Source organism: Bacidia gigantensis (genome assembly GCF_019456465.1).
Source record: "Bacidia gigantensis strain McMullin 20006 chromosome Unknown contig_134, whole genome shotgun sequence".
Classification (NCBI taxonomy): domain Eukaryota; kingdom Fungi; phylum Ascomycota; class Lecanoromycetes; order Lecanorales; family Ramalinaceae; genus Bacidia; species Bacidia gigantensis.
This window is the reverse complement of record NW_025408593.1, coordinates 1,298,040-1,322,469: the sequence shown is the minus strand read 5'-3', so window position 1 is coordinate 1,322,469 and position 24,430 is coordinate 1,298,040. Positions and strand designations below refer to the sequence as shown.

Genomic DNA, 24,430 nt, shown 5'->3' with positions numbered 1-24,430 from the left:
GCTTTTCGATAAAGTAGTTCGATATGACGCTCTTTACGTCTTCGAAGTTCAAGGACCTTGACCAGCAGGCTGCCTACGAAGAATGCTATAAGGCGTTGTACAATCATAAGACGCAAAATTTTGTGATTGAATTCGATGATGAGAATGCAAATGTTGCAATAGATCTTGACGCGAATTCACTTGGCGACTTCCTAAATTTCAAGCGTCCAAATGCTTCAACCACACGATGGATCAACATATTCTCCCCCGAAAAGCAGGCGGAGCACATCGCACGGATTGCTATCAAATATGGCTTGTCACCACGACTCCACGGCATCATTAAGTCAAAGCATTTCACGCCAAAGCGGAGCGCTGTGGACGGTCCATCTGTTCCACGACCAAGTTGGAGCGCACGAAGTCCACTCAACACCAAGCTTTTCTTTTCTGGTGTCGTCGACCCAGAGAAGGCGAGTGACCAATCTCTGGAGTCACTCGATCCACCAGCTCTTGACGTAAACCACTATACCATCGTGGACCAAGTCTGGCATTTTTGCTCCATTGATTGGAGTCAAGAAGCACTATGCATTGGCTTTAATTCACTCCCGAATTTGTCGGTCAACAAATCCGCCGATCTCTACAAAGACCCATCGAGAAACAAGTTCAAGAGGAAGTTGCGAGATAGCCAGCAAGCTAATACCCTGGGAGACAACAGAAACAGTAAGCCAGGTGGTCATCGGGTCTGGACTTGGCTGCTCCTCTGCGGTGATGATACGGTCATCTCAATTCATGAAGACCCATTTCCATCGCATGAGCAGGGTCTCTCCCCAGAAGATGAAAAGACACTCAAAGTTGTGAGGAGGAATCTGTGTAATGTCTTCAAGCAATTGTCAAGGCTTAACGAGAACAAGCGTAGGGAGCGTCCGATCGAAACGCTCGACATCCGGCCGGGCCTACTCACTTTCGAGGGATCTTCAGTCACTATCGCGGACTCCGCCGGTTTACTTTTTCATTACCTGTTTGACGACTGGTATACCACTTACGCCCTGGTTGCAAGGCAGGGAGACCAGTATGCCAATGTTTTGGACATCTTGGTAAAAGGCTATGTTGTCGCTGTAAGAACTGCGCTGATGTTTAGCAGCGCACAAAAATGTTCAATCGGGCTCAGCTAGAAAGGGTGGAGCAGCTTCATCAGACTGGCCGCCAGCTTGCAGTGTTGAAACGGATGTATCAAAGCTATGTACTCATCATCGACCAGATTTTGAACCGGCAAGGGCGTTCAAAGCTGCAGCAGGCACCTGATGGTACCGGACAAGGAGGAGGACAGATGGTTGAGCAAGACAATGAAGCCTTCAAGGCCCCATTAACGCCTAAAGCTGCTGTCAAATTCGAAAGGCTGAGAGACAGAATCAAGCTGTATGCATTGAGCGAGATTGAAGAATGTCTGCAGGAGAAAGAGACATTGACCTTCTTAGTAAGTTCTCATCATGTTGACCCTCCTTGTGGGAAGACGTCTGATTCACAACTTGCAGAACTTCAACTTGATTACCATGCGACAGTCAGAAGCAGTTGAAAAGTTGACGCGGATTACAATCTTGCTCGCCAAAGTGACGATCTTGTTCATGCCGGTCAGTCTCATGACAGGGTATTTCTCCGTCCAGATTGAGGACCTCACGGGTGTGTACACGGCCAGGACATACTGGGTCTGCTTCGCGGTGATCATGTCACTTTCATTCTTCTTTCTGTTGGTGTTCGGAGTGATCAGCCATACATTGGAGGGCGGCATGATCTACAAGTCGATCACGAAAGCGACCCTAGACATCGCTCGAGCGCCATCGACACTGTTGAGAGGACAGAAGCAGCATAATGGATGAAAGAGATGGATTCATTTGGGCATGAAGACCTACCGTGTTGTTGGCTGGAAGGATGTGTTTTGGCAAGATTTGCATTCCTTTTGATTGTATGAATAGACGTTTTCTGTAGAGTATGACGGCCAAGATGAAAAGGATCGGGAGATGGCTTCGAGAACGCCAGACATAGATTTCCCGCAACATTCTTGACCAAATGGGATACTCAACTTCTGGTGTACTACTGTCATACATCATCCAAAGGTGCAATCTCGATTCCAAGGCCAAGGACTCGATCGAGGGCGGCGGGCGGGGCCGGGGGTGCCTTGCAGGACGTTAGCACTAGAACTAGCTCTGGCGCTGGGGGCCAATCTGCTGGAGTTTGCGCACAGCAAGGGCACCAGAGGGTGGGAAAGTTGTGACGAGAATGGAGACTAAAAAGTGGTGATGTCAAAGCTGTTGATTTGCACTTGATGCGACCCCGGTTTGATTGGCTGTCACATCTATTGACGCCCCAGATGTGCGCAATCACGTTCCTCAGACTTGTTGGTTGTTGACTCAGAGATCAAGTGAAGAGTGGCGAGAGCACCCCATGACAGAGTTGCTAGACCATCAACGAAGTACTGAGAAGATGGATGTAAACAGCAACAAGCAAGAAGAAGCCAAAATAAGACACACCGACTGCCAGTCTGTCAGACTGGATGAGATCTTAGGGCCAGATGATGGTGCTGGCCGAACGGTCGAGAGGGTCCGGGGATGCAGGCTACCCAAGATGCTAAGCCGTAAGCCAGTAGCTAAGCCTTGCGGATCCGACATAGAACTTCCCATGGAGGCAAATGCACGGCCATCTTCAGAATAGCTCGCGAGCCTCATCAGGTTCGTGTGAGCAGCAGGCAAACACCCGCAACGCGCGTCTGCTGTCCAACAGAGCAGCCAATATAGAGATAATTAATAGAGAGCCAGAGAGAAGGATTAGGCATCTCATGAGGGCTGTGGAATTAGGTCGAGCAGGCTTGCCCACTCTGAAACGGCTGTTAGGGATGACCTAATCCCCAATCAATCTAGTGACCGTCATCTTCCCCGGTACATCTTATTAGTATATGCATTTATTTTGGCTGATGAGCTGTAGCTTGTGGCCTGCCAGACCTTCATAACTTCATCACTTCACCACCTTCTTCCTTGCCCTCTCTCTCCTCACTCAACTCAATACTGCCACCGCTTGATTGAACGTTCATATCATCACATCCCTTCCAAGTCAACCACCCAGCCCATCGCCCAATGTAAGCCCACCCTCCTTGCCCTTCTGTTTGGTCTCCTCAACACCCACCACTCGCAACACTTGCGTCTTCAAGGATCCCTTGCTAATGAGGAAACCTGCAGAATTGATCATTCTTCCTGCAAAGATGCAATTTCTCGCGGCAGTTGCCCTGTCAGGCCTCGCTCTCGTCAACGCACAGTCAGCACCAGTCCCGGGTGTCACAGGGCAGCTTGGTGATGCCGCCGTAACCACTGGGAACCCATCGGGCGTGACCTACATCGCAACTCTGCCTAACAAGGCGACCACCAATGTAAGCCAGTAGAGGCCTTGTATCCATCATCAGACCCGCTGAACGGTCCTCAGATTCGCGGATACGTCTCGGCCTCGTCCAACGCCGATGGCACCGGAGTCTTCTTTAACGTGAATTTGTTTGGCTTCCCATCAGAATCTCTCGGTCCTTTCCGTGAGTTCTCCTCATCCCAGCCAAAGGTATCTCCATCCTCATGACCAGTATAGTGTACCACATTCACGACCAGCCCGTCCCCGCAAATGGCAATTGCACAGCAACCCTCGCGCATCTTGACCCCTACATACGCGGCGAAAAGCCACCATGCGACCCAGCACACCCAGCAACCTGTCAAGTAGGTGATTTGGCTGGCAAGCATGGCAACATCACGTCACCTGGCCTACAGACAAGGTAAGCGCATTTCTCAAACCCTCCCGACCTACCCTTCCCATCTGCCCTTCCCTCTCCCTCGCCACACCACAAGCTGACTCTTTTTCCGCACAGCTACTCAGACCTCTATGTCGCAACTAAGCAAGGTCTCGGCTCCTTCGTCGGCAACCGCTCCATAGTCGTGCACACCTCCAATACCACCCGCTTGACATGCGCCAACTTCGTGCTTAGCAGCGGCGCTTCACCGAGTGGAACCGGTGCCTCTGCATCCGCGACTGGTGCTGGATCAGGAAGCCCAACGTCGCCTGCCTCATCGCCTATTGCATTCGCTGGTGGCGCCACCACGAATTTCATCAGTGGCGGTGTTGTTGTCGGGCTGGCCTTTGGCGTGATTGCTTTCCTCTTGTAAAAAAATCGTGATACAGGTTCAGGGAAATGTGATGCGTAGGATAGAGAAGCTGCCATGGCAGTTTCAGCTACCAGCAGGTAATACAGAAGTACGCGAACATGTATCTAATGCACTGAAGAGAAATGTCGCATGCTTGGAGGAAGAGATCTGCATTGTGGTGACATACTCAAAGCAGTCGTTCGAGGTGTCCCTTGCCGTTATTGAAAAGCGCAAGACAAGATAGACGAAAGAACATGTAACACTAGCTGCTACCATAATTTGACCCTTGAGTCCTGTCTGACATCTCGCCTGTGCAGTCGTTTGAGCAGCTCGGAGAACATTCTTAAGATAGGAGAGAAATCTAAGACCAAGGAGAGTACCTTACTCTTGTGCCTTGAAACCCTTGATGCGAGAAACACCTAAAAGTCCTTGATTGATGCAAGACATGAAGAACGATCTGGTAGTACAACTCGCGAGGAATCTGACAACAAACAGAGAACACCACAGCACACAAACGAAAGAAGTGAGAACTAAGTGCCGCAGGTAACAAAGGAAACCCCGTTGATTATGTACGCTCCGACACATCATGAGAAGGTTTCCATGTGCGAGAAACGAAGGAAATAGGTTCACCATATATACGGCCCTCTGGCGCCCCCCGTCTCCACACCATGAGAAGGTTTCCCAATCTGCCCTCTACCATTGGCTCGAGGCCATTGATCCTGGCGTGCTCAACCACCGAACCTCTTCACCTCACCCCACTCCTTCTTGTCACGATCTCCCTCTGTAGGCCTTATCCTAGCATTTGTATGCTATTGTTCGTAGGACTTGGTTGGATCGTGCTACCCCTGACATGCTTTTCCATGCTCTTGATACACATTCAAGTCGTACCGAGTCGCTCTGATAAAGTCTGTCAGTATGCGAATCGGAATATCGAATCCTCTTCGATACAAGCTCGAGTAATTGTCCACGTCCTCGTCGGATGCTGAAGCGCGAGGTGATCGCTTGCTGTCCAATCCGCCCGCTATGCAGGTCGATGATGGTGCCTCAAGGGGCGCGATGATTGTCGCTGTCGCAACTTTGCTAGTTGTCCTCTTGCTGCCCTTTTCAGAAACCATAGATAGTCGTCTCTGTTGGCGTGCGGCAGCATCTGATGTAACCTAGGTTCTCTCTGAGAGGCTGTTGGCCCGGACATGATTCCAGCTGTTCTTTCGAAGCATTCACAATTCTAGAGATGCAAATTCCCTTTTCACCTCAGATCTCCACCCTCTCCCTCCTCCTCTGCTGCATCCTTGAGCACCTTACCCTTAGCATGATCTTCCTCATGCGCCCCCTTCAGTGCACGCGCAGCACTCAACGCCGCCCCCTGGCAGCAGCAAAGCCCGTTTCTTGCTCCTCAAACACTATTGGCTTCGGCCACCCTCCCCGTCTCTTCGACCACCACTCGAATGCCTCCACAACCTTCTCTTTGACTGCACCACCCACAAGATCCTGCCCCACAACCATCACGACGTCAATCTGATTTCCAAAGGAAGCCCTGCGGAGGCGTCTTGGGAGGACTAGAGCGGAGGATCTCAATGCTCTCGAGCACGCCTCGTCATTGCTGAAAATATGCGCTTTGAAGGCGGTGGCGCCGGCCGTCTCGTCGACGGTTCGCGCATGCGGCGTGCCGAAACCTGAACTAAAGGAGAAAGAGGGAAAGAAGCTGCTGACGAGCGCAGAAGAGTGGTATTCGAGCACCAGCACGTTCGGATCCTCTGGCGCATCTGACGCTTGTAATTTTGCCTCCGCTGTTCCTAGGGCCGCAGAGGCGGCATTAATTCGCTCTTGCCTGAGTTGGAGGTCTTGTAAGCCCACGGTCTCAAGAGCGGCGCTGATTGTAGAGGCATTGAGAGAAGTGATAGCCGGTACAGAGACGGCGAGACTTGATATTGGGACTGTAAGGCGGGCTTCCACTGCTGAGCGTAGTTCGCCAAATATGGCGCCTAGATTTATCATGTCGTTGTGCTTCTTGCTTTTGCTCGGGTCGTAGTCATCGGCCCACTTCGAAGATTGAAGATAACGAGCATTGGACTCTAAAATAGGAGATTTGGAGACGGCATTGTCTGTGAGGCGGCGCATGGTCGCCGCATAGTCGTCTGAGCCATCAATGGAGGTGACGTCGTAGGATGAACCGCCAACACAGTTGATTGCAGCTGAGCTTAGAGGTTGTTAGCTCAAACAAGGATTTGATGAGAGGGGATGTACGTGTGATCAAGTGCAAGATCGAAGCCGACTGCCACGACACACATGTCTTCAGACGAAGAATCGGAGGATGGGAGTGGGTTTGCATGACTGACTAGGGCGCTGAAGAGGATGCCAGCTGATAGGACTGTGAAGATTGACCTTCGAGGCAGGTTGTTCATGATGCGTGAACCCCTTCACGTCACAGCAGCTGAAAAGGAGAGTGGAGAAAGAAAGGGAGCGGAACGCATATGGACACTCGAGGGAGATGTGATGTAAAGAAGAGAAAAGGTCAGGCACAGCATCGTGTTCTGTCTGAGGATTCTAAAGCTGAAGCACCGAAAGTATCCTTTGATCCTTTGGTGTTGGCGAACCGTCAGTGCCACCAGCGCCGGCGGTAGTTTGCTGGTTCTACGAGTAGCCTGGTAGTCCGGCCATTTCAGCCAACCACTGCGGGGCATCTGAGTGCCTAGACATACCAGACAGGGGGGCTCCGGGCCTAACGGGAGCGATCCTAAGCCATAACATATTGACGTTCGACGTAAGTGAATTGGTTCAAGTAGACCGGATGAAATCAATATCAATAAGACCAGATCAACGATCAGCTGAGTCATATCGACCAACTTCTCATGCCCGTCATAGAAGTAAGAATATAATGAAATGACAAGAGGCGCGTATATCCCATTCCAAAGAGACATGGTGAGAATTTGGAAACCGTCTCTCCTGGCGTCCAAAGTGAAGAAGCCTGAGTCGGGAGGGTGAATGCCTCTCTACCAACGCTCGAGAAAGGGATTTGAAGATCGTCCTTGTCGTTCGCAAATCAAGCCTGTTCACTTACCTGCTAGAAGATTTAATCCAAAGTTCGGCCGAGATGAATCGTTTCTGTCCATGTAGAGGAATCCCTTTCAGGATGTGGCCTCTGCATATCCTTCCGCTATGCTCGTAACCTGATATTGTGCTTTTGAGCTTCTTCATTTCTGTCGGTGATCTGCATACAATCCGTCAGAAGCGACTTCTCCTGGCCGCAACCCCTTACTCCTTCCTGACCTTGTAGCTGACCCTCCCTCTGCACCAACCCCATCGCTCTGCACATCCCTTCGCTACCAAGTCACCTGCAACCTTCCAGACATCCTTATACGCCTCACTTGCCTCCTCCCACACCAATTGCTTGTCCTCGCAAACCACCCATGTACCCCCTTTGATGTCTCTACCTTGCCCGTCATCCACCTTCTTGTTCCCATGCCTATCCGCGCGTACAAAGTCTCCTCGAAGCAAGTCATCTGCTCGCCCTTTATACTTCTCCGCCACGTGGGTCGCCGCGTCTGCTCGGGATCTTGCACGACCCGCTCCGTGGGCCAGGCTTAGTGCATTCACGCGCCCGAAATCGTTGGTGGTGCTGAAGGTTGGGTGGAGGATTATGGTTGGTGTAGCCCGGGAGCCTGGCAGAGGGAGAATGTTTAGGGGCTGTCTTGTTGAGGGGTGGTACGTTGGTGCGGCGCCCTTGCGGTGAATGTATGCTGTTTGCTGCTGTTCTTGACCCTCGCTGATGGCGTGAGGGTTTGAGGGAGGCCAGAGCGTCCGTTCAATATTGTTATGCCAGATGTCGACGACTTTGCGTTTTTGGATTTCGGTGTACGAGTGGCAGATTTCGTCTGAAGCTACTGGCTGACCGGGCTCGTTTTTGCCAGGACTCCATGACTCTTGACCTGGTTCCAGGATCGAGAGGAAGCGAAGGGCGATTAGGTCTCTATTCCTCTCGGCCCACTGGCAGGCATGGTCGTGCTCCTGGAGATAGTCTCCTGCTTCCGATTCAGGTATGCTGTCGCGACCATTACCAGTATGTCGCTTGAGTATATCACCACCATATCCACGTGATCCAGAATGAACAAGCAAGATGACATCGTTCTCGGAAAGCTCTGTTGATGATGTCGTTCCGGCCTCTCCATGTCCTGGAGATGATTCCTCTACCACTTGTAGTTCAGCAAAATGGTTTCCAGCACCAATTGTTCCAAGTGAAGCATCCCATTTCTGACCTGCGCCTCCTACCTGACCGAGCCAAGTGACTTGTTCTGCATGCGATCTCCATGGACCCTCCAAGCCTCTCAGCTTCTCCGCAACTTTCCTGCCTTTATCACCCTCCACCTGCGAACGAGATAGACTTGTCTTATACCAAGCCATTCCGCACCCAATATCGCTCCCTATCAAAGGCGGATGAATCCAGCCTTTGGAAACAAGGACACCTCCTATTGGATATTTTGTCCCAGGATGTAAATCTGGCTGAGCAACGGCGTGTAAAATACCTGGTAATGACCTAGCCGTAGTTTCTAGTTGTGTGAGGGATAATGAATCAACTTCTGTCTGCCCATTCAATTGGATGACTGGGCAATCGCGACTGGCACCGCCAGCTTCCCTAGTCCGAGAACTATCTGAAACTTCTGTTCTTGCACCAACATAATCTTCTCCTGTAGAGACTAACAGAGTTGCGTCATTCCTAATGGCATCTTGCCAGTTTTCAGTGGTGACGAGTTCCTGCCCTCCACGTGCAAATATGCGACAAGGTTTCTTCAACCTCAATTTTGTTTGGGCAATCTTAGTCACCAATGAGTGGCACGAAGGCGAGACACAAGGGTCATACGAAATTGAGGCCGGAACCAAAAGGATCGTCTTTTGCGTCTGCTCTGTATTGACAATAACTGTGACTCTTGTTGCAGGCATTGGTCTTTTAGAATAATGCAGAGTTCAATGATGATTGGGTGAAGCAAGCAAAGGTTTCGATTTTCAAGGAACTTAAGCACGGATAAAACATGAAAATTGCTCTAATGACTGACCACTGAACTCGTGACGACCTGCAGCCGGTCGATCTTCATGTAGGCAACATCCTGATGACTCACGGTGAAGAAAATGGGGCACAATGAAACGAAGAACAGGCTACTTTGTTTCGTATCAACATGATACAAATAAGGCCACTGATCGTTTTGTAGGATTTGGTGAATTGATGTCGCAGTCGAGATTGAAGAGACGCATCAAGGTTTGCGTTAGCGCCACAATTTACGATCATAGTAGGGAATCAGTGCCTTCACTCAACATTGGATCGTTGTACGACCGTCACAATGTCATACTTGATGAGTGATGCTGAGAGGCAATCTGGACTTTGCTAGAGGACACAAGCCTTGATCGTGCATATGAACACATTTCATTCCGTCCCAGGTCATTCTTCAGGACAATATATCATAGCAGAAAAAGCATGTATGAAAGAGGTTGCCTGACGCTAGACTACCGTTTAGGTGTGTGCACAGTAACAAAACACCTGAACATCTGCCGAAGCTGTTCCCCGCGCTTTGATGCCAGAGCGAACCCCAGAAAGCGCTTCAATCGGCCGATAAGATGATGGATATTGGAGGCAGTCTGAGTGCTCTTGGACGAATGAGATCTTTTGTGAGTGCGTGACAATAACACAGTTCTTTCTAGTTGTGTCCTGCCTTCCTGAGCGAATTGCTCAACCATTCCAAACCTTCGTAAAGACCATCGCCGGACGTTGCACAAGTTGATTGAATATACTTCTCTAGGTCAGCATCCTAAAATGTGTAGTATCTGAAGACACTTACCCAAGCGCGCTGTCTCAGGCTGTGCAAACCAAGCTTATCGGTGATTTCAGCGGCATTCATGGCATTCTATGAGGCTTGATTAACGAAGAAGTCTTGCAATGGCTATGCTTGATGCTTACGGGTAAATCCTGCTTGTTGGCAAAGACTAGGAGCAATGCATCCCTGAGTTCATCTTCATTTAGCATGCGCTGAAGCTCCTCGCGAGCTTCTACGACACGGTCACGGTCATTGCTGTCAACCACGAAGATGATGCCTTGTGTGTTTTGGAAATAATGCCTCCACAGAGGTCGAATCTTGTCTTGTCCACCAACATCCCATACAGTGAACTGAATATTTTTGTACTCGACTGTTTCCACATTGAAACCTGTGTAGTTGAGGAGTGAGTACGGATGTCGTGCGAACGAAGGATTTTGACGAATACGAACCGATTGTTGGGATTGTCGTCACAATCTCACCAAGCTTCAATTTGTACAGGATGGTCGTTTTCCCGGCAGCGTCAAGGCCTACCATAAGAATGCGCATCTCCTTCTTCCCCCAAAGCTTATCGAAAAGTTTCGAAAATGTGAGACCCATGGTGGCAGATGCGGAGGTGGAGTTAGGCGATGAGGGTTACGTAGCACTACACAGAAGGGTCGATTGATGACACCTATTATATCGCACAATTTTGTCAGTACACACTCACGTTTTGGATGGTCAGATTTCTTCAAATGCGACTGCTGCCAATCCTTGCAAGTAGGGGTAAAGGGTGCTCGTAAGCTGAAAGAGATACCAGGCAATGTGAAGCGGTGCCTTAGCTGGCAGTTTTTGATATAATCGATGAGGTTTGTAGGGATCACTCACTGATCACTCTGTATACGGACAGTTCGTTCGTTATACCGACAGTTAGGACACTCGGAGGCGTCGATGCAAATGGTCGATAAAGGCCACAAAATCTTCCCAATAGATTCTTGGCAGCTGAAAGCGGGCAAAAGTATCGCCGGGTTTGCCGGATATGGTTGACTCTCCCCTAAATTCTCTTTCTCTAGGACGAGGTAGAGAACATTGAATAGCTCTAATTCGAAATGCGAAAGTAGGAACCAAGGCTTTGCTCATAAATAAAGGCATCCCGCTCTAGGCAACATTTTGTGTGATGATGTGAACAACAATGCATCTTTCCTTGTTTGTTCTTCTGGACACGGTACACGTTACGGAGAGTCACTAGGCAACTGCTGTTTGAGATTCAAAGTAAGATTACTATCTGCACCAGCTCTCTCACATTTGAGATTTAGTGAACTATGTGTGTGGAACAGACATATAGCGCTACCGCACAGCTTGGCACCGACACCGTAAATCGCACTCAAGCCATTCGACAATATAAATGAAGGGTATCTTCGCCAATAGCGCAAACGGACCGTATGAAATGATGCCCCACAATCTAAGTCAAAAAAAGACGAATCTTGCAATTGCGTTTCACTTTACGCCTGCAAGATACCTCTTCCCACTGAAACTCACAGCGCTGTAAATGTCCCTATGCGAGGTCCAAAGGGCTCTTCATCTCTTGCGACGTCGTAGTCAGCGCTCTGATAGTCTTCGTTCGCTTCCACTGCGTCGTGGTCTTCCCCAAATACCGCAGCCTCAGCGGCGTCTAAATCATAACTGCCCTTTCGCATTAATGGTGGCGTTGTAGGTCCTTCTTGGTAGTTGTCCCCAAGGCTTGGTTTTTGATGGGGCGTTGAAGGCATCCCCACAGTATGCTGTGCTGAAGAACCTGGTCGTGATCTAGTAGCCTGCAGCTGAGGTGTGGTCCTTAGAGTCGTACTTGGCGGCGTTAGCAGGCCTGAAAGAACGCTCCGCGGCGAGGACAGCTTGGAGGGCGTCTCATTGACCGAACCTTTGGCTAAAGCGCCGAGGTTGCTATAGCCAGAGTCGCGATTCCTCCGCCAATTTGTCCATGCAGTTGCAGCCGCCATTGGCAAGGCCCTTGGGGAGGCTGTTAGGTTGGTGATGTTGGAGAGGGAAGGTAAGGGGATTCCCCCGCTAAAGGCGTGTTCTTTTTCTTGCTGTTCCATCTGCATGTTGGTCTTCAAGCGAATGGCAGCATCGCGAACGGTATTCCGATCGAATGATGGCTGAGAAAGATTTTTAACGATATCCTGCAGATCGTCATTGCGAACGCTGAGAAGTTCCCGAAGCCATGCAACCTCCATTTCAGCTTCCTTCAGCTTGGCGGGCGCGTTGGTGTCAATGTCAGATATTTTGGATTCTAGATCTTCAATTGTAGATTCTCGAGCCTGCAGCTGCTCCTGTAGCACAAGTATGGACTCCCTGAGGGCTTGTGGCGACACTTTTTCAGGAGCACTGGAGACCCCAGTTGCGTCGGCGATCACAGTAGCCACGTTGGCAGCCGGTTTACTTGCTTGTGCTGCTTGTGCCGCTGCTTGTGCTGCCGACTTAGCTATCTCCAATCGCTCCGTGATGTGAGCTACTTTATCCTCTAGATGAGAGGACTTTTCGTTAGCGAGGTTAGCACGGTCATTGAGTAATTCTTCCACCCGCTGCCTTTCTTGCAGAGCACTCTCTAAAGCATATTGGTGCTGACTTCTCGATTGCTCGATAGCCTGCTTGTGAACACGAATATGCTCTTGGAGTATTTTATCATGTTCTTGACTTGTCTGTCGCAACGCCGTCTGGTGTGATTCAGAAGCATCACTTAGCATACTTCCGTACTTGGATTTGATATCGTCCGCTCCATTAGCCGCATCTTCAATGTGTCTTTCCAATCTTGTGATTCTTCCCTGAAGGTCAACTTTAATCGTTTCTACTTCGGTCTTCGCCGCTTTGACATCCGTTTCCATCATAGACCGTATACGGTGTGTCTCCATTATGTGAGACTCTTTAGCGACATTTAGGTCTCGCTGCAAGCGTGCCGCACTATTTTGATGCTCATGACTCTCTGAGCGTGTTTGCTCGACAAGGCGATGGAGATGTGCATTGGCCTTTTGTGTTTGCTCGACGTGTAACCGAGCTTTCATTGATTCTCTTTCCTGTGACTCTAGCCTCTCAATTTCAATCTCAAGTCTCTCGCGCGTCCGTGCTTCAGCCTCAAGTCGCGCTGTGAGTAGGTCGAATTGTTTCCTGTGTTCGTCGGCTTTGTTTTGCCACCGCAATTTGTCAACGGACTCATCTCGAGCTGCTGATGCTATATCTTCTTGCATTTTCGCAAAGCGAGAACGTATATGGTTTTGTTCCTTCTGATTACTATTGATTATGTCTTCGGCTGTTATGAGTTTCCTCTCAAGGTCTTTGTTTTCATGCTTCAGACTGTTAACATCAGCACGCCATTGATCATGTGAGAGCCTATATTCGGCCAAAGTTCCCTCAAGAGCCTTGTTCTTCTCTTCTAAATCTGAAGCATTCCTCTCCAGGCCATCGTGTAAGCCCTCAAGCATTGCCTTGTCTTTTAGGTGATGCTGTCGTTCTTCATGATATTCCTGCAACTTCGCCTCGGTGGCTTCCATTGATTCACGGTGTTGAGCAGCCTCTTGTAGCGCTTGTCTAAACAATCGTTGGTTGTCTGCCAAAGCATCCTCCGTCGCTCTGCGAGCTTTCAACTCATCTTCTGCTCGAGTCTCTGCAATATTGAGCATGCTTTCTAAGCCGGCAATTTGTAGCTGGCTCTTCTCTGCTGCTGCTGCTTGGGTGCTAGAGAGAATAGGGCCAGACTTGCCACGCGTTCCCTTTTGGACGGCTTCTTCAATAGCCTTTTTGAGGTCTGATGATGGACTTGCCGCACGCGGAGTGTGTGAAATGGTTGATTTAATTCCGTTAACCGCAGTCAAGAGCTCTTGAAACTGGGCTACGGATACGGATTTTTGCTGTGCGAGCGCGATCTCGCCTATTGAAGACTTGAGCTGCTCATATTTCCGTTCTCTAAGCGGCGACTTGGGTCTCACTTGAGACGAATGCGCAACATCGTCTTCATCGTCGGCGTCGCTACTGTCTGGTCCAAGAGTTCCCGAGCTACGGGGTCGTCGACCTACTGCTCTGCCTTCTGAGGATTTCGAGAGATGGACGAGTGAGTCTTGTATCTCGCCGAGAACCTTTTCTAAGGGACTTAGTCGCTGGTGGATAATATTGCCGACGAGGTCATCAACTCGTTGGTCGAAAAAGGTAGTCTTTGACTTTAGCTGACTTTCACTGACAGAAGAGAATCCATCATCCCAATGGCTTGGCGGTGAGCTGCCAGGGCTGTTCAGGCGCTGTACTTGGGGCGAGTGTCTCGAGGGTCTATAAGAAGGGCTGTAGCGAGCATTTTCTTCAATCATTCTTACCACAGCACTATCGGCGCTTTCGGTATCGGTTGGCGGGAGGTATTGAAATGGTTCTCGTAGTCTGTTTGGACTGGGAGAAGGCGCATCACTTCGTAACTTGGCAGGTGGTAGCAATTGATGGGAAACAATATCTTGAACCGCTTTTCTGGGGCTAGGCTCAACGCCGTGTCCTGAGCTTGAATATCTTCCTGGACTTGAACCTCGTTCGACGCCAATATCTGAGTCATCGTTCTGATTCAGGCACTTCATCACCTCGTCGAGCTCGTCAAATGGAGGCTCTACATGTCTCATGCCATCTAAGATATCTTGTCGTAATTGACTGCCCTCGCGAATGATTTCATCGCGGTCGTGACCAGAGCTCTTGACTGGGCGATCGTCATATGAGACTGATCTGGACATGCGGGATCTCGGGATACCATGATCCCTACCTTCATGTGGTTCAAGCGAAGACTGCCCGGATTTGGTCGCAAAGCGTGCGGGGAGTTCATCAAAATCGCTTGGATGAGACAGATGACGCGTCCGAGTCCCTGTTTGCGATTGATGCAGTGACTGGGCGCTCCGTGAATGGTGGTTCCCATCATAAAGATTGTCATTCTCTCCTGCTGAGTCCGAAGGGGGAGAGGCGGACATATCGTTCACCAATCCAACAAGCAGACTTGTTGCGGCCTCCGCACTTGTTGGTTTGGCGACTTTGCTTGTCGACTTCTTCATTGGTGATGCAGAAGCGCTGGTTGTTTGCAAGGCGTTTGAAGCAATGTCATTTGTTGGGGTGGCAAATTGAGGTACTTGATCGCTATCGTCTTGGTCACGTCTCATCCGTTTCTGCCGAGCGATAGACTGGGTAATGCGACCATACTCATCTTCGGGGCTCTCGGTTTCGTCGACTCCCTCATCGATGCTTCTGGGCTTCACAATGGGCACTGCCTTCGCAGCATCAGAAGGCTTGACAATATCCGAAAAGTCAACATCGCTGAATATTCGACTCATTTTGGGTGGTTCTGATTTGGATGCACTCGACTCATTGTCTGTCTGATTGCTCGGTGTGAAAGCGGGAGCATCTGGATTGAAGGAGGGAGCCTTTGAGGAGAAGCTGAATTCTCGTGAGCCTGTGCTAGGCTTTATCTTCGCGTCAACCTGCGAGCTGGGCTCATTTCCAAAGCTGAACACTCGAGACGCAACACTGGGCTTTGGGACTATGGGCGTTCCTGGTGTGAAGGCTGGGGCTGCAGCGTTGAGTTTTGGAAGTGGCCGAGTCGCTGAGGCTTTTCTCGTATGAGGCACAGGCACATTCGAAGATTGGAAATCAGACTGCGGCTGTTTGACAGCTTGTTGACTTGATTGAAAGTGAACGACATCGGCACTATCGGGTTGCTTGGGCTCGAGCTTGAATTCTGGAGCATTCACATTCAATTTGGATATGACGAAAGATTGTACTGCATGCTGATCTTCTTGCTTTGTTGAAGCCGTTATAAGCTTCACGTTGCTGATCTCTTTCTGCACATAACTTTTGAAGTCGTCGTCAAATTTTCTGTGGTCGTCAGATGCTGACAGTGCAACTCTCTCACTCGTCAGAGGTTCATCAGATGCACCACTGTGATCATTAGTGTTACCGAGTTGAGCTTCTGCGAGATCAATATCTCGTTGAAGATTTTTGCTCGGGTTTTGACGATGGTTGCGAGGAATTGGAGTGGCTATTCGTTCGTCAAGCTGAGCTTGATCTACATTTAAAGTACTATTGTCTCTTCGGAATGATGTGTTTTGAGGCCTGCCCGTGAGCTGACTTGTGCCTTGTATTTGCCGATGTGGTTGACCAGTCTGCAAAGGAGATGGATGTCGCTGCCCATAAATAGGATCATGTACCTCATTCATCGCTTGCTGGCTGGAATTTGGCAATGACCGCGGAGTCTCGTTCGTCAGCGAAGCATTGAATTGACTTGCCAGCTGCTCATTTATCGACGGTGAACCAATTCTTGAATTCGATGCAGACGACAGATACGCTAGCGGAGATATGTTCCGGTGAGTTGGTGAGAGTGATGATGTAAATTGAGCGTGGTTGTGCATGGCTTTCTCACCGACTGGCATGGCAATCGAATAACGGGGGAAGTGAGAAACGCCCGGTTTACCACCCTGAGCAGAAGCGAGGTGGTAGCCGGGTACGAATGGTTTGGTCAGCCCAGAAGTCGGCTGAAGGGGCGGTGATGTAAGCAGCGCTGAGCTTTGGGAGGATGCTTCCCTACTCATGAGCGAAGGTGCTGGCGATTTCCTTGATGGTGGCTCGTCATCGCTGGAGGTCACGCCCAAATTTCGCAGTCTCTCCTCCTGCAGATTGCGGACGTAAGTGTCCCAAGCCTGCTTATCCGGTATACTTACGCGATATGAATGATTCGAGCATTCGCGCCCATCGTCATCTGGGTCTGGGTGGACAGCCCGGCTTTGACCTTGAGAGACAAGCGTCGGAGTGCCGGACGAGCTGCGATCAAGAGTGAATCCCCGAGTATTGAAACCCTTTTCTTGCCATACTCTCAGCCGCTGTTCAACTTCTTCGTGCTTTAGGTAGCTTGCTCGGTTTGTTCTTTGACCACTCTCATTCTGATGTGGAAGCAAGATGTAACACACCTTGTTGCGCCAAGTTAGTCGCTTCCTTGAATGTTGGAAGGAGGGCTGTATTGTCAGTGATGGACGATTGACAGGATTGATGAGCTCAACGGGCTCTGAAGTAAGCCCATCGCTAAGAGGGCTGCCTGTTGATGCTCTGGTACGCTCCAAAGGCTTGTCATCGGCCTTTCTCGTAGGCGATGATCTCGTGATATTTGGATCAAGAGGTTCTAGCGGATTGGGCATGTCTGTCTCCGATGCCATTCAGACCCTTCAAGACTTGTGTTGCAGCGGTAGATCGCGAGACCCTCGATTGGGATATCCGCGTATCTTTATCAAGGAATCTGTAAGTATCTGGAAGGTGTTGACCCGGTGTTTGAGGTGAAACAGCTATTGCATCCTGAACCTTTATCTATGATCGAGCTTGCATTGTGTGTGACATGTCCCTTGAAGAGATCGGAAGGATGCCTTCAATCTTGTGATTGCCGAGCAGTGGGGTGGAATTCTGCTCTGTACAGGAAGGACTGCTGTTGCGACGACGGTATTGAGAATACTTGCTGCGAATTGGAATTTCCCGCAAGAGCGTGTGGTGGTACAGAGTAAGGTTCTGGAAGGTTTGGGCGCGATCGGTCAACGTTGATAATGAAAGTCGGTGGGTCAGTCGTTCCAATTCAGATCCGAAACAGACTGCAGACACGAGGAAAATATCGCAGAGAATGGACGACACTTCGTGTACAGCTGAGCATCCTGTAAGGAACCAGTATTCGCTATAGCTTTGTGAGCTCGCGCATCATGTCAAAGGCTTTCGCTTTTCAATAATTTCCAGGTTTACCCGTAATGCAGCTTGACTGAACCTGACGCGCTTGCGCTAACCCTTCCGGAGTCGGATCACGTGCGGGCATTAGGATTTAGTTCTAGAAGGCTGGCCTTGGCTGGATGTTTACAGCGCGTTCACCAGCGCTCTCAAAAGGCAATCAGGAATGGCAGGCATGGTCTTTGAAGAGTGACACTTATAGGATTTGTTGTATTAATATGACCACTCATTAAATACCTTTTCTAATCACACTTGTAACGATGAACTTGCGCGGGATGACCGAGACCCAATTCGCTAAATACGGAGTTGTCAGGTCTTGAGCACACCTACCCCAGCCTAAACCGCCCAATGCATGGTACTTTGTGAGACTAGCTTACGGATAGCTGCAGCTGAGGTCCTTGACGATCTGTACTCGGTCTGCATCGAACGCTCCCCAGTGCTTCTCGTCACCTGGTTGGCCATTGAGGCCATTGGAATTTGGCTTCCATGGCTCACCGAATGCCTCGAAATAGAACACATCAAAGTTCCAGTCCAGAGCAGCGCAGACACCCTCTTTGTAGAATTTTTGGGCATTGACAGTACCAGCGACAGCCGTTCCTGAATATTTGTCGTCATGGTAATTGGTACCACCTTGGAAAGTCAGTGATCGATGTACATAGATTGTAAGTTTCACTCACCATCTGTGGGCCAGCCAGTCTCGCCATTCCACAATTCAATTGAATCCGTGGAGCCAGCAACAGATTGGATATGCCCATAGGCTTGTTGAAGGTCGTCGAGGTATGTCGCACTTGCGTTGCTGATATCTTGGGATTGCCAGTAGCCGAAAGCGTTAACAAGCCTGCATGTTTATCAGCATACGAACTTTGTCTGTAGGCACACATTGGGGCTCACAGGAGATTCACACCACCAGTGATCAAATCATCAGCGGTGCCGTCTTGGAATTTGTTCCAGCTGTCTGCTGTGCCAACTTTTTGCTTCAGCTTATATTTCGGGGCTGTGATAGTGTCCTTGAAAGCGTTGATTCTTCTAAGGATGTCCTTGGCTTCGTAACCAGTCCCCGCCTTTTGCTCGTTTCGGTAGAGACCCTCAGACCCGACAGTAAAAGCATAGATGGTGCTGGCAAGGGATCCGTCTTTATCATTGTCGAGGACGTCAGTGATTGCCTTGGTTTCCTTGTTAAATGAGTCGTCGCTGTCACCCCTGCACTGCGAGTCAGCTGGGAGATTCAACCCGACAAAATCTAGAAATCACCATAGGCCAAGAATGACCTTGATGCCAGCTTCCTTGGCTGCCTGCAAGATAGGGAGAGGGACAGTGCAAGGTGCTCCCCCAACATCATCGGCACCATGATCGATGGTCGAATAGGTTCGGACGACTTCTGGGGCAATTTGGTTCGTTTTCTTCAGCTCATTCAGGGCTGCGAAGTCCGCCTTGAATTCATCATAGCCTTTGCAAGAAGAGTCTTGATCATTCAGTCTCATTAGCAACAGGGCTGATGATGAAGAGGTAGTCAATGCAAAACTGACCCTTATTGCGTACACCGATCGCGTATCCCAATCGGCCTTTGGCAGAGACTGCAACGGGGGCAGCTGCTGCGGCGAGCGCGACGGCGGTGGTGAAACGCATTGTAAAAGATCTGAAGGATGCAACGATTAAAAGGGTATCAATCAATAAGGAGCGTGTGAAGTATTAACAATGCGGAAACACCAAACAAATGAGTGTGATGGCGGTCTCTTGAAGGATGAAGATTGAGGAAACGAGAAGAGACGGACAAAGAAAAGGCTCGTTACCCCTGGGCGGGAAAAAGCGCTAGCAGCGACAGCTAATCAGAATCAGCAGCAATCTCAATTTCCAAGGTACCCTGGCCCTAGACAGGGGTCGGCCAATAATAAGCCCCCTATTAAGTTACTAACGCCGTACCTTAGATCTTCACTCTTTCTTCATAGTTCGTACGAGTATTTTACCTTATTAGTCATTACGCGTCCACGTATTGCAGCAAACAGAATGAGGTGCGCTGGCTTTGCTCTCGTGCGAGCATCTGGACATGGAACGAATGGTCGTAACAGGGTACACTACAATTTCCCAACATTAATAGATGTCTCGTCGCAAGGCAAAAAATGTTTAGGGCGGATATATCTTTACGCGTGGCTATCCAAGCCTCCTCAAGCCCAACCCAGACGTCCGTTTTGGACGTTTGCCCGCTGTCAGATATCATCTCGCTGACACCGAACGTACCAGCAGGTCTGGATTCTTCATAATACGAGGGTGTCCAACTCATACGTTTCCGCCTTTGTCTGCTGTTCTTTTCTATTGCTTCCCTCGCCGTTCAGCACCCAAATACTGGCATCACTTTGCCTTTAGATTTTGCTATATTTGACCCATCTGTTGCCACGGCGTCCGGTCAATTGGCTCAGGTAACGGACAGGACAGCTAGATGCAATGCATCAACTTTAATGTTTGGTCCATGTTACCCTTGAAATATTTTGCGCGTAGAGCACATACGAGGAGCCGAGGAAGACTGATCGAAGGAACATCCCCTGAAGCGCGTGAAGACAATGAGCCTCTGGCACTGATCAATCGTAATCTGAGTTGAGCAAGTCTTTTGTAGTCGCAGCGTTCAATTCTACAATTGTAACAAAAGCCATTTCGAACGTGGTTTGTTGTAGTCCTGAGGCAAGAGTTTGCTCTATTTACCAAAGGGCGCCATCGCCAGGGCCGCATTTACATGGAGTCTGTCGACCAGGATCACTCTGAATCCAAGTGGGCTTGGCATAGCAATTAATAGTCGTTCAGTTACCCTTTCTGGTGCATTTCAAAAAGTGTTCTAACCGAGAAGGCGTTCGCCAAGCATATTGTATGTGGTGGCATCCCCTCGGTCCGTTTTTTTCTGCTCCTCAATCAACAGATTTCCAAGTTGAACAATGTCTCAGGATACTTACGCCAAGGTGTTCCATTTGATAGACAGTGCTCACGGCGAAGACCCCAAAAAGGTTACAGTCAATGGGAAGGAGACGCCTTACGAGCTTCTTTATAGTAACAAAATGAGTAATTACCTCGAGAAACGTGATCCGTCAGCGTCGATTGTTTTGCAAGTAGCAATACGTGCTCAGCATCTTCGTCGTTGGGAAGTTCCTCGAGACTCGTATCCTATGACTAAAGTTGGTTACCATGGCTGGCGTACGTTTCTGAAGAAGCGACAGGCGGAACTCGCTCGGCAGATGTGTCTTGATAGCGGATTTCAGGCGGATGAAGCTGACAGAGTGGGTCACTTGATACGCAAAGAAGACTTGAAGCAGGATCAGGAAACGCAGATTCTGGAAGATGTGGCTTGTCTTGTGTTTCTCGACGATCAATTCGAGCAATTCGAGACGCAGCATGATGAAGCTAAGATTATATCTATACTAAGGAAGACTTGGGGCAAAATGACAGAGAGAGGGCATGATCTAGCTTTCGAAATACCCATGAGCGATAGATGCAAAGAATTGGTGACGAAGGCAGTGAGCGGAGATTGAAATTGCCTTAAGAATTTGCGGCTTCTTTGGCATAAGTCATGTTCGCGCTGTTCGTTTGCTCACGAAATTCTGTGATATGATCTGGCACTACGTTTACGCTTCCAGAGCCTCCAGGTACAGGTTCACCAACCATCTCCCACATCGGCACCACTCCCGTCCAGACTCGGCTAGTAACATCCACTCTTTCAGTGTCCTTCTTTTCATCGTGGGGAAGGCCCCTTCGAATCTTTCCACTACCACTCACGACCTGGACCTTCAAAATCGCTGTCGATCCCAACTCAGCGTTGTCAGGTGGGGTTCTCGTTTCTTTCCACCGCCCAGCAATGACAGACTCTGTGACCAGGTTCATGGCCCAAATCTTCTCGTCATGGTCTTCTACGGGCCGTCCATAGCCGAACAGGATAGCGGATCGGTAATTGTAACTGTGAGAGTTAGGTGTCAAGCTGAGAACTATCCCGTCCATCTTTGTGGCGGCAATCGTCAACGGAAGGCCTTTCTCTGGGCTTGATCGAGCTTGCTTCATGAGTTCCGAGCTGATGTAACCATGGAGGTAGCAGTCCTGTGGCTCGCCCAGGTCGGCACTGGGATACGCATAAGAGCCCATGACTCCGATCATTGGCAGTACTGAAGGAAATGGGTGGTCGGGGGACGAAGAACTGAATGAGACATGAAGAACCGGTGTTCTGTTTATGATGCCGTGAATCTCATGCAAATCATAGGTACCTAGTTGCATCAGGATTCGTGGGCAAGTCAACTGCAGCCAAAAATGATATGCCATCTGGAAGACTGAAGAGCTTACCTCGATCGCTCATCCGATGTACTGTGTTGCTCCGAGTCTTTGGATATACTAGATTTCTTCCCATATTGGAAGTCAATAAGAATGAGATCTACGAATGGCTAACAGCAGTCCCTGTGCTGGAGCCTCGTTAATGATTCCACGATCGCTTGCACTCAACCTCCTTTCACCGAAGTAGAAGGATTGATGTTATCGTCCGATCCCCAAAACAGCATACCCTTCCAAGATCTGAACGCCAATCCTCAGCTTCTTCTTGAAAATGGAATGAGCGCGTGCTCAACTTCAATTTTACACTATCTATAATGCGGGAAGCCTTGTGAAGATGATGCGGGGAACGTTGACCAGCCGCTTGATTTCTGCCTTTCCATCTACGCAACCTTTGACATTTTGCGTCCTTTTCGTTCTGCGAACTAAGTATACTTGCTAGCAACCGTGTACTTGGCCGTCTCCTAGTCAAGTTGTGCCAAAGAATGACAGCCAAAGCTTCAAACAAGCCTCGAAGCATGTCACCATCAATCGAATCTCATCTGTACCATTCAGCTAACCACAAATAGGCCTCGAACCCTCTCTGAAGTCCCTCTCAATATCCTCCACCAAGCCCATCAGTAAATCCCATCAGCCTCCCGAATCTTGGGAAGAAGAAGCAGACTCATCTTCATCCACACCCATTACGTCTACCCCTTCCACACCAGTTCAAGACGCTACACCTGGCCCTCCCCCACCCACGCCCATCTCACCCACCCACGGCCGCGGTAAAAGCACTGACTTCGCCTCCTTTCCCCACACCGCCCAATCACCACCACCAAGAAGCTCACCTCGGGATGATCCACGGTCTGATCTTAGAGACACGGAGCGGAGGCCAGAGAAGAGCAGTGCGACGGCAGGAAGAATGATCGCGGGTGCGCTGGGGGTGAAGGGACCGAAAATGACGGAGGAGCAGAGGCAATATGAGAGGGTTGTCAGGGAGAAGGAAAGGAAGAGAGTGGAGAGGGAAAGGGAGGAAGGCAATAGAAGGGAGAAGGAAAAGGAGGAGGCGAAGAGTGCTGTGTGGGATGATTGAGAATGCGAAGAACATGTTTATATCAAGGTTTGCTTGGGAATTCAAAGACTGGGAGACCTGGAAAGTTTTGCCTTGCATGGTGGAAGGATTATCAGCTGGCGTTCTCATGACCTGGGTACTTATACGTTTGAAGGGCATTTGCATAGCACATCAGGAAATCCAGCAGGGGGCATTGCATGCTCACAATGCATTGTCTAAGATACGGTGTAGCTTTTGCAGCGTGAGTCATGATTTGCATCAAGATAGGAGGTAGTACTTGACTAATGTAGTACAATAACACGATTCGAAGAAATCATGGCAACACGTTTGAGTTCGAGACCTTCGCGCTCAGAAAAGGCGAGTCTCTCGTTGAGGCAGAGATTATGTAGTGTCATTCCACATTTCAGCAAGACCATCTATGATCGTCAGGTGGTGTAGTGCAGACGGGAAATGTAGTACTGCAATGATATCAAGTGTGTCTCCTCTGCAATGGATGTGACCTTTTGCGCCCCTTACGCCCGCTGTAAATGCAGCCTCGATAAGCATCATGAGCCATGTCGAAAGAGGAAGAAATTCCTTTCGAAATCTTGGTCTATCGCATGTGTTGACACAATTGTCCCTCGTATTTCATCATGTCCGTGGAATTTGCAGAATGTATCATTTCGTTCAAGACTAGTTTTCGCCGCCAATTTGTTCCTGGTGTACCTCCAGCGTGTCACCGTCGTCCATGTCAAGCTGTTATTTCTTCAGTCAGTGGCTGTCATAACACTACGATGCTGGATGGCAAGGGGCGTACCGAGTGGGGCGTGTCGTTGGCATTTACTCTTGTTCCTTCAAAGAGAAAGCGCACACTCGCCATCGCTTTGCCCTGGCGCTCACAGAAAGCTGTCATGAGTTTATTGAGCTGAGTTGTGCGCTTGATCTTGAAGAAGACTTCGTTGTTGTTATCCGTAACTTTGATGTTGAGATGCTCGGATTTTGGCTGATCCTCTTGGTTTCCAGCAGCACCGGGGGATTGTTCGTTATCTGACATGTTAAAATATTCAAGGCGAGGTTGATCGGTAGAGTGATTTCGCGGCCGATAGTCGCTTAGTGTAAAAGTATTTGCGAGAAGAGGCCTGTAGTTGAAGCGATCAGTATGTGAGAGGGTTGCAAATTATGATCGAGAGAGAAATGTGACTTGTGAAGCAGGGTGTGGCAAAGCACTGACCTAGTGTGATGTCGAAGACTCGGCGAGAAGGGTGGAAAGTTAGAGGGACAAGGAAAGAAGATGGTTTAAATAGTGGTGTTTGCACTAGCGCGGCGTCGAGAGTGTCAATCGGATTTTCTCTTCCCAGGCAGATGTGCGTCATGCCTTTCACTATCTAATGTATAACAACACTCGTACTACTCGC

General features: G+C 49.5%; 10 protein-coding genes across 10 annotated transcripts; 3 read left to right on the top strand and 7 right to left on the bottom strand.

Moving 5' to 3' along the window:
• Nucleotides 1-23: 23 nt before the first annotated feature.
• KY384_002174 (uncharacterized protein) lies at nt 24-1,850 on the top strand (the record flags this gene model as incomplete). The annotated part of the gene is made up of 3 exons (XM_044810700.1): nt 24-1,091; nt 1,118-1,450; nt 1,509-1,850. 3 exons carry the CDS (start codon nt 24-26, stop codon nt 1,848-1,850), a joined length of 1,743 nt encoding a protein of 580 aa, XP_044672674.1.
• Nucleotides 1,851-3,187: 1,337 nt separating this feature from the next.
• Nucleotides 3,188-4,166, top strand: KY384_002173 (uncharacterized protein; the record flags this gene model as incomplete). The annotated part of the gene is made up of 4 exons (XM_044810699.1): nt 3,188-3,391; nt 3,445-3,544; nt 3,571-3,778; nt 3,872-4,166. The coding sequence occupies 4 exons, from the start codon at nt 3,188-3,190 to the stop codon at nt 4,164-4,166; spliced, it is 807 nt and encodes a 268-aa protein (XP_044672673.1).
• Nucleotides 4,167-5,495: 1,329 nt separating this feature from the next.
• Nucleotides 5,496-7,063, bottom strand: KY384_002172 (uncharacterized protein; the record flags this gene model as incomplete). Its single annotated transcript, XM_044810698.1, has 2 exons — nt 5,496-6,337; nt 6,931-7,063. The coding sequence occupies 2 exons, from the start codon at nt 7,061-7,063 to the stop codon at nt 5,496-5,498; spliced, it is 975 nt and encodes a 324-aa protein (XP_044672672.1).
• A 334-nt stretch (nt 7,064-7,397) lies between these two features.
• On the bottom strand, nt 7,398-9,080 carry KY384_002171 (uncharacterized protein; the record flags this gene model as incomplete). The annotated part of the gene is made up of 1 exon (XM_044810697.1): nt 7,398-9,080. The coding sequence occupies one exon, from the start codon at nt 9,078-9,080 to the stop codon at nt 7,398-7,400; it is 1,683 nt and encodes a 560-aa protein (XP_044672671.1).
• Nucleotides 9,081-9,829: 749 nt separating this feature from the next.
• On the bottom strand, nt 9,830-10,543 carry KY384_002170 (uncharacterized protein; the record flags this gene model as incomplete). Its single annotated transcript, XM_044810696.1, has 4 exons — nt 9,830-9,940; nt 9,971-10,036; nt 10,090-10,334; nt 10,396-10,543. 4 exons carry the CDS (start codon nt 10,541-10,543, stop codon nt 9,830-9,832), a joined length of 570 nt encoding a protein of 189 aa, XP_044672670.1.
• A 914-nt stretch (nt 10,544-11,457) lies between these two features.
• Nucleotides 11,458-17,121, bottom strand: KY384_002169 (uncharacterized protein; the record flags this gene model as incomplete). The annotated part of the gene is made up of 1 exon (XM_044810695.1): nt 11,458-17,121. The coding sequence occupies one exon, from the start codon at nt 17,119-17,121 to the stop codon at nt 11,458-11,460; it is 5,664 nt and encodes a 1,887-aa protein (XP_044672669.1).
• A 941-nt stretch (nt 17,122-18,062) lies between these two features.
• On the bottom strand, nt 18,063-19,315 carry KY384_002168 (uncharacterized protein; the record flags this gene model as incomplete). The annotated part of the gene is made up of 5 exons (XM_044810694.1): nt 18,063-18,319; nt 18,367-18,527; nt 18,581-18,889; nt 18,941-19,151; nt 19,216-19,315. 5 exons carry the CDS (start codon nt 19,313-19,315, stop codon nt 18,063-18,065), a joined length of 1,038 nt encoding a protein of 345 aa, XP_044672668.1.
• Nucleotides 19,316-20,610: 1,295 nt separating this feature from the next.
• Nucleotides 20,611-21,201, top strand: KY384_002167 (uncharacterized protein; the record flags this gene model as incomplete). The annotated part of the gene is made up of 1 exon (XM_044810693.1): nt 20,611-21,201. One exon carries the CDS (start codon nt 20,611-20,613, stop codon nt 21,199-21,201), a length of 591 nt encoding a protein of 196 aa, XP_044672667.1.
• A 7-nt stretch (nt 21,202-21,208) lies between these two features.
• KY384_002166 (uncharacterized protein) lies at nt 21,209-21,817 on the bottom strand (the record flags this gene model as incomplete). The annotated part of the gene is made up of 1 exon (XM_044810692.1): nt 21,209-21,817. One exon carries the CDS (start codon nt 21,815-21,817, stop codon nt 21,209-21,211), a length of 609 nt encoding a protein of 202 aa, XP_044672666.1.
• A 1,891-nt stretch (nt 21,818-23,708) lies between these two features.
• Nucleotides 23,709-24,069, bottom strand: KY384_002165 (uncharacterized protein; the record flags this gene model as incomplete). The annotated part of the gene is made up of 2 exons (XM_044810691.1): nt 23,709-23,771; nt 23,833-24,069. 2 exons carry the CDS (start codon nt 24,067-24,069, stop codon nt 23,709-23,711), a joined length of 300 nt encoding a protein of 99 aa, XP_044672665.1.
• Nucleotides 24,070-24,430: the final 361 nt, after the last annotated feature.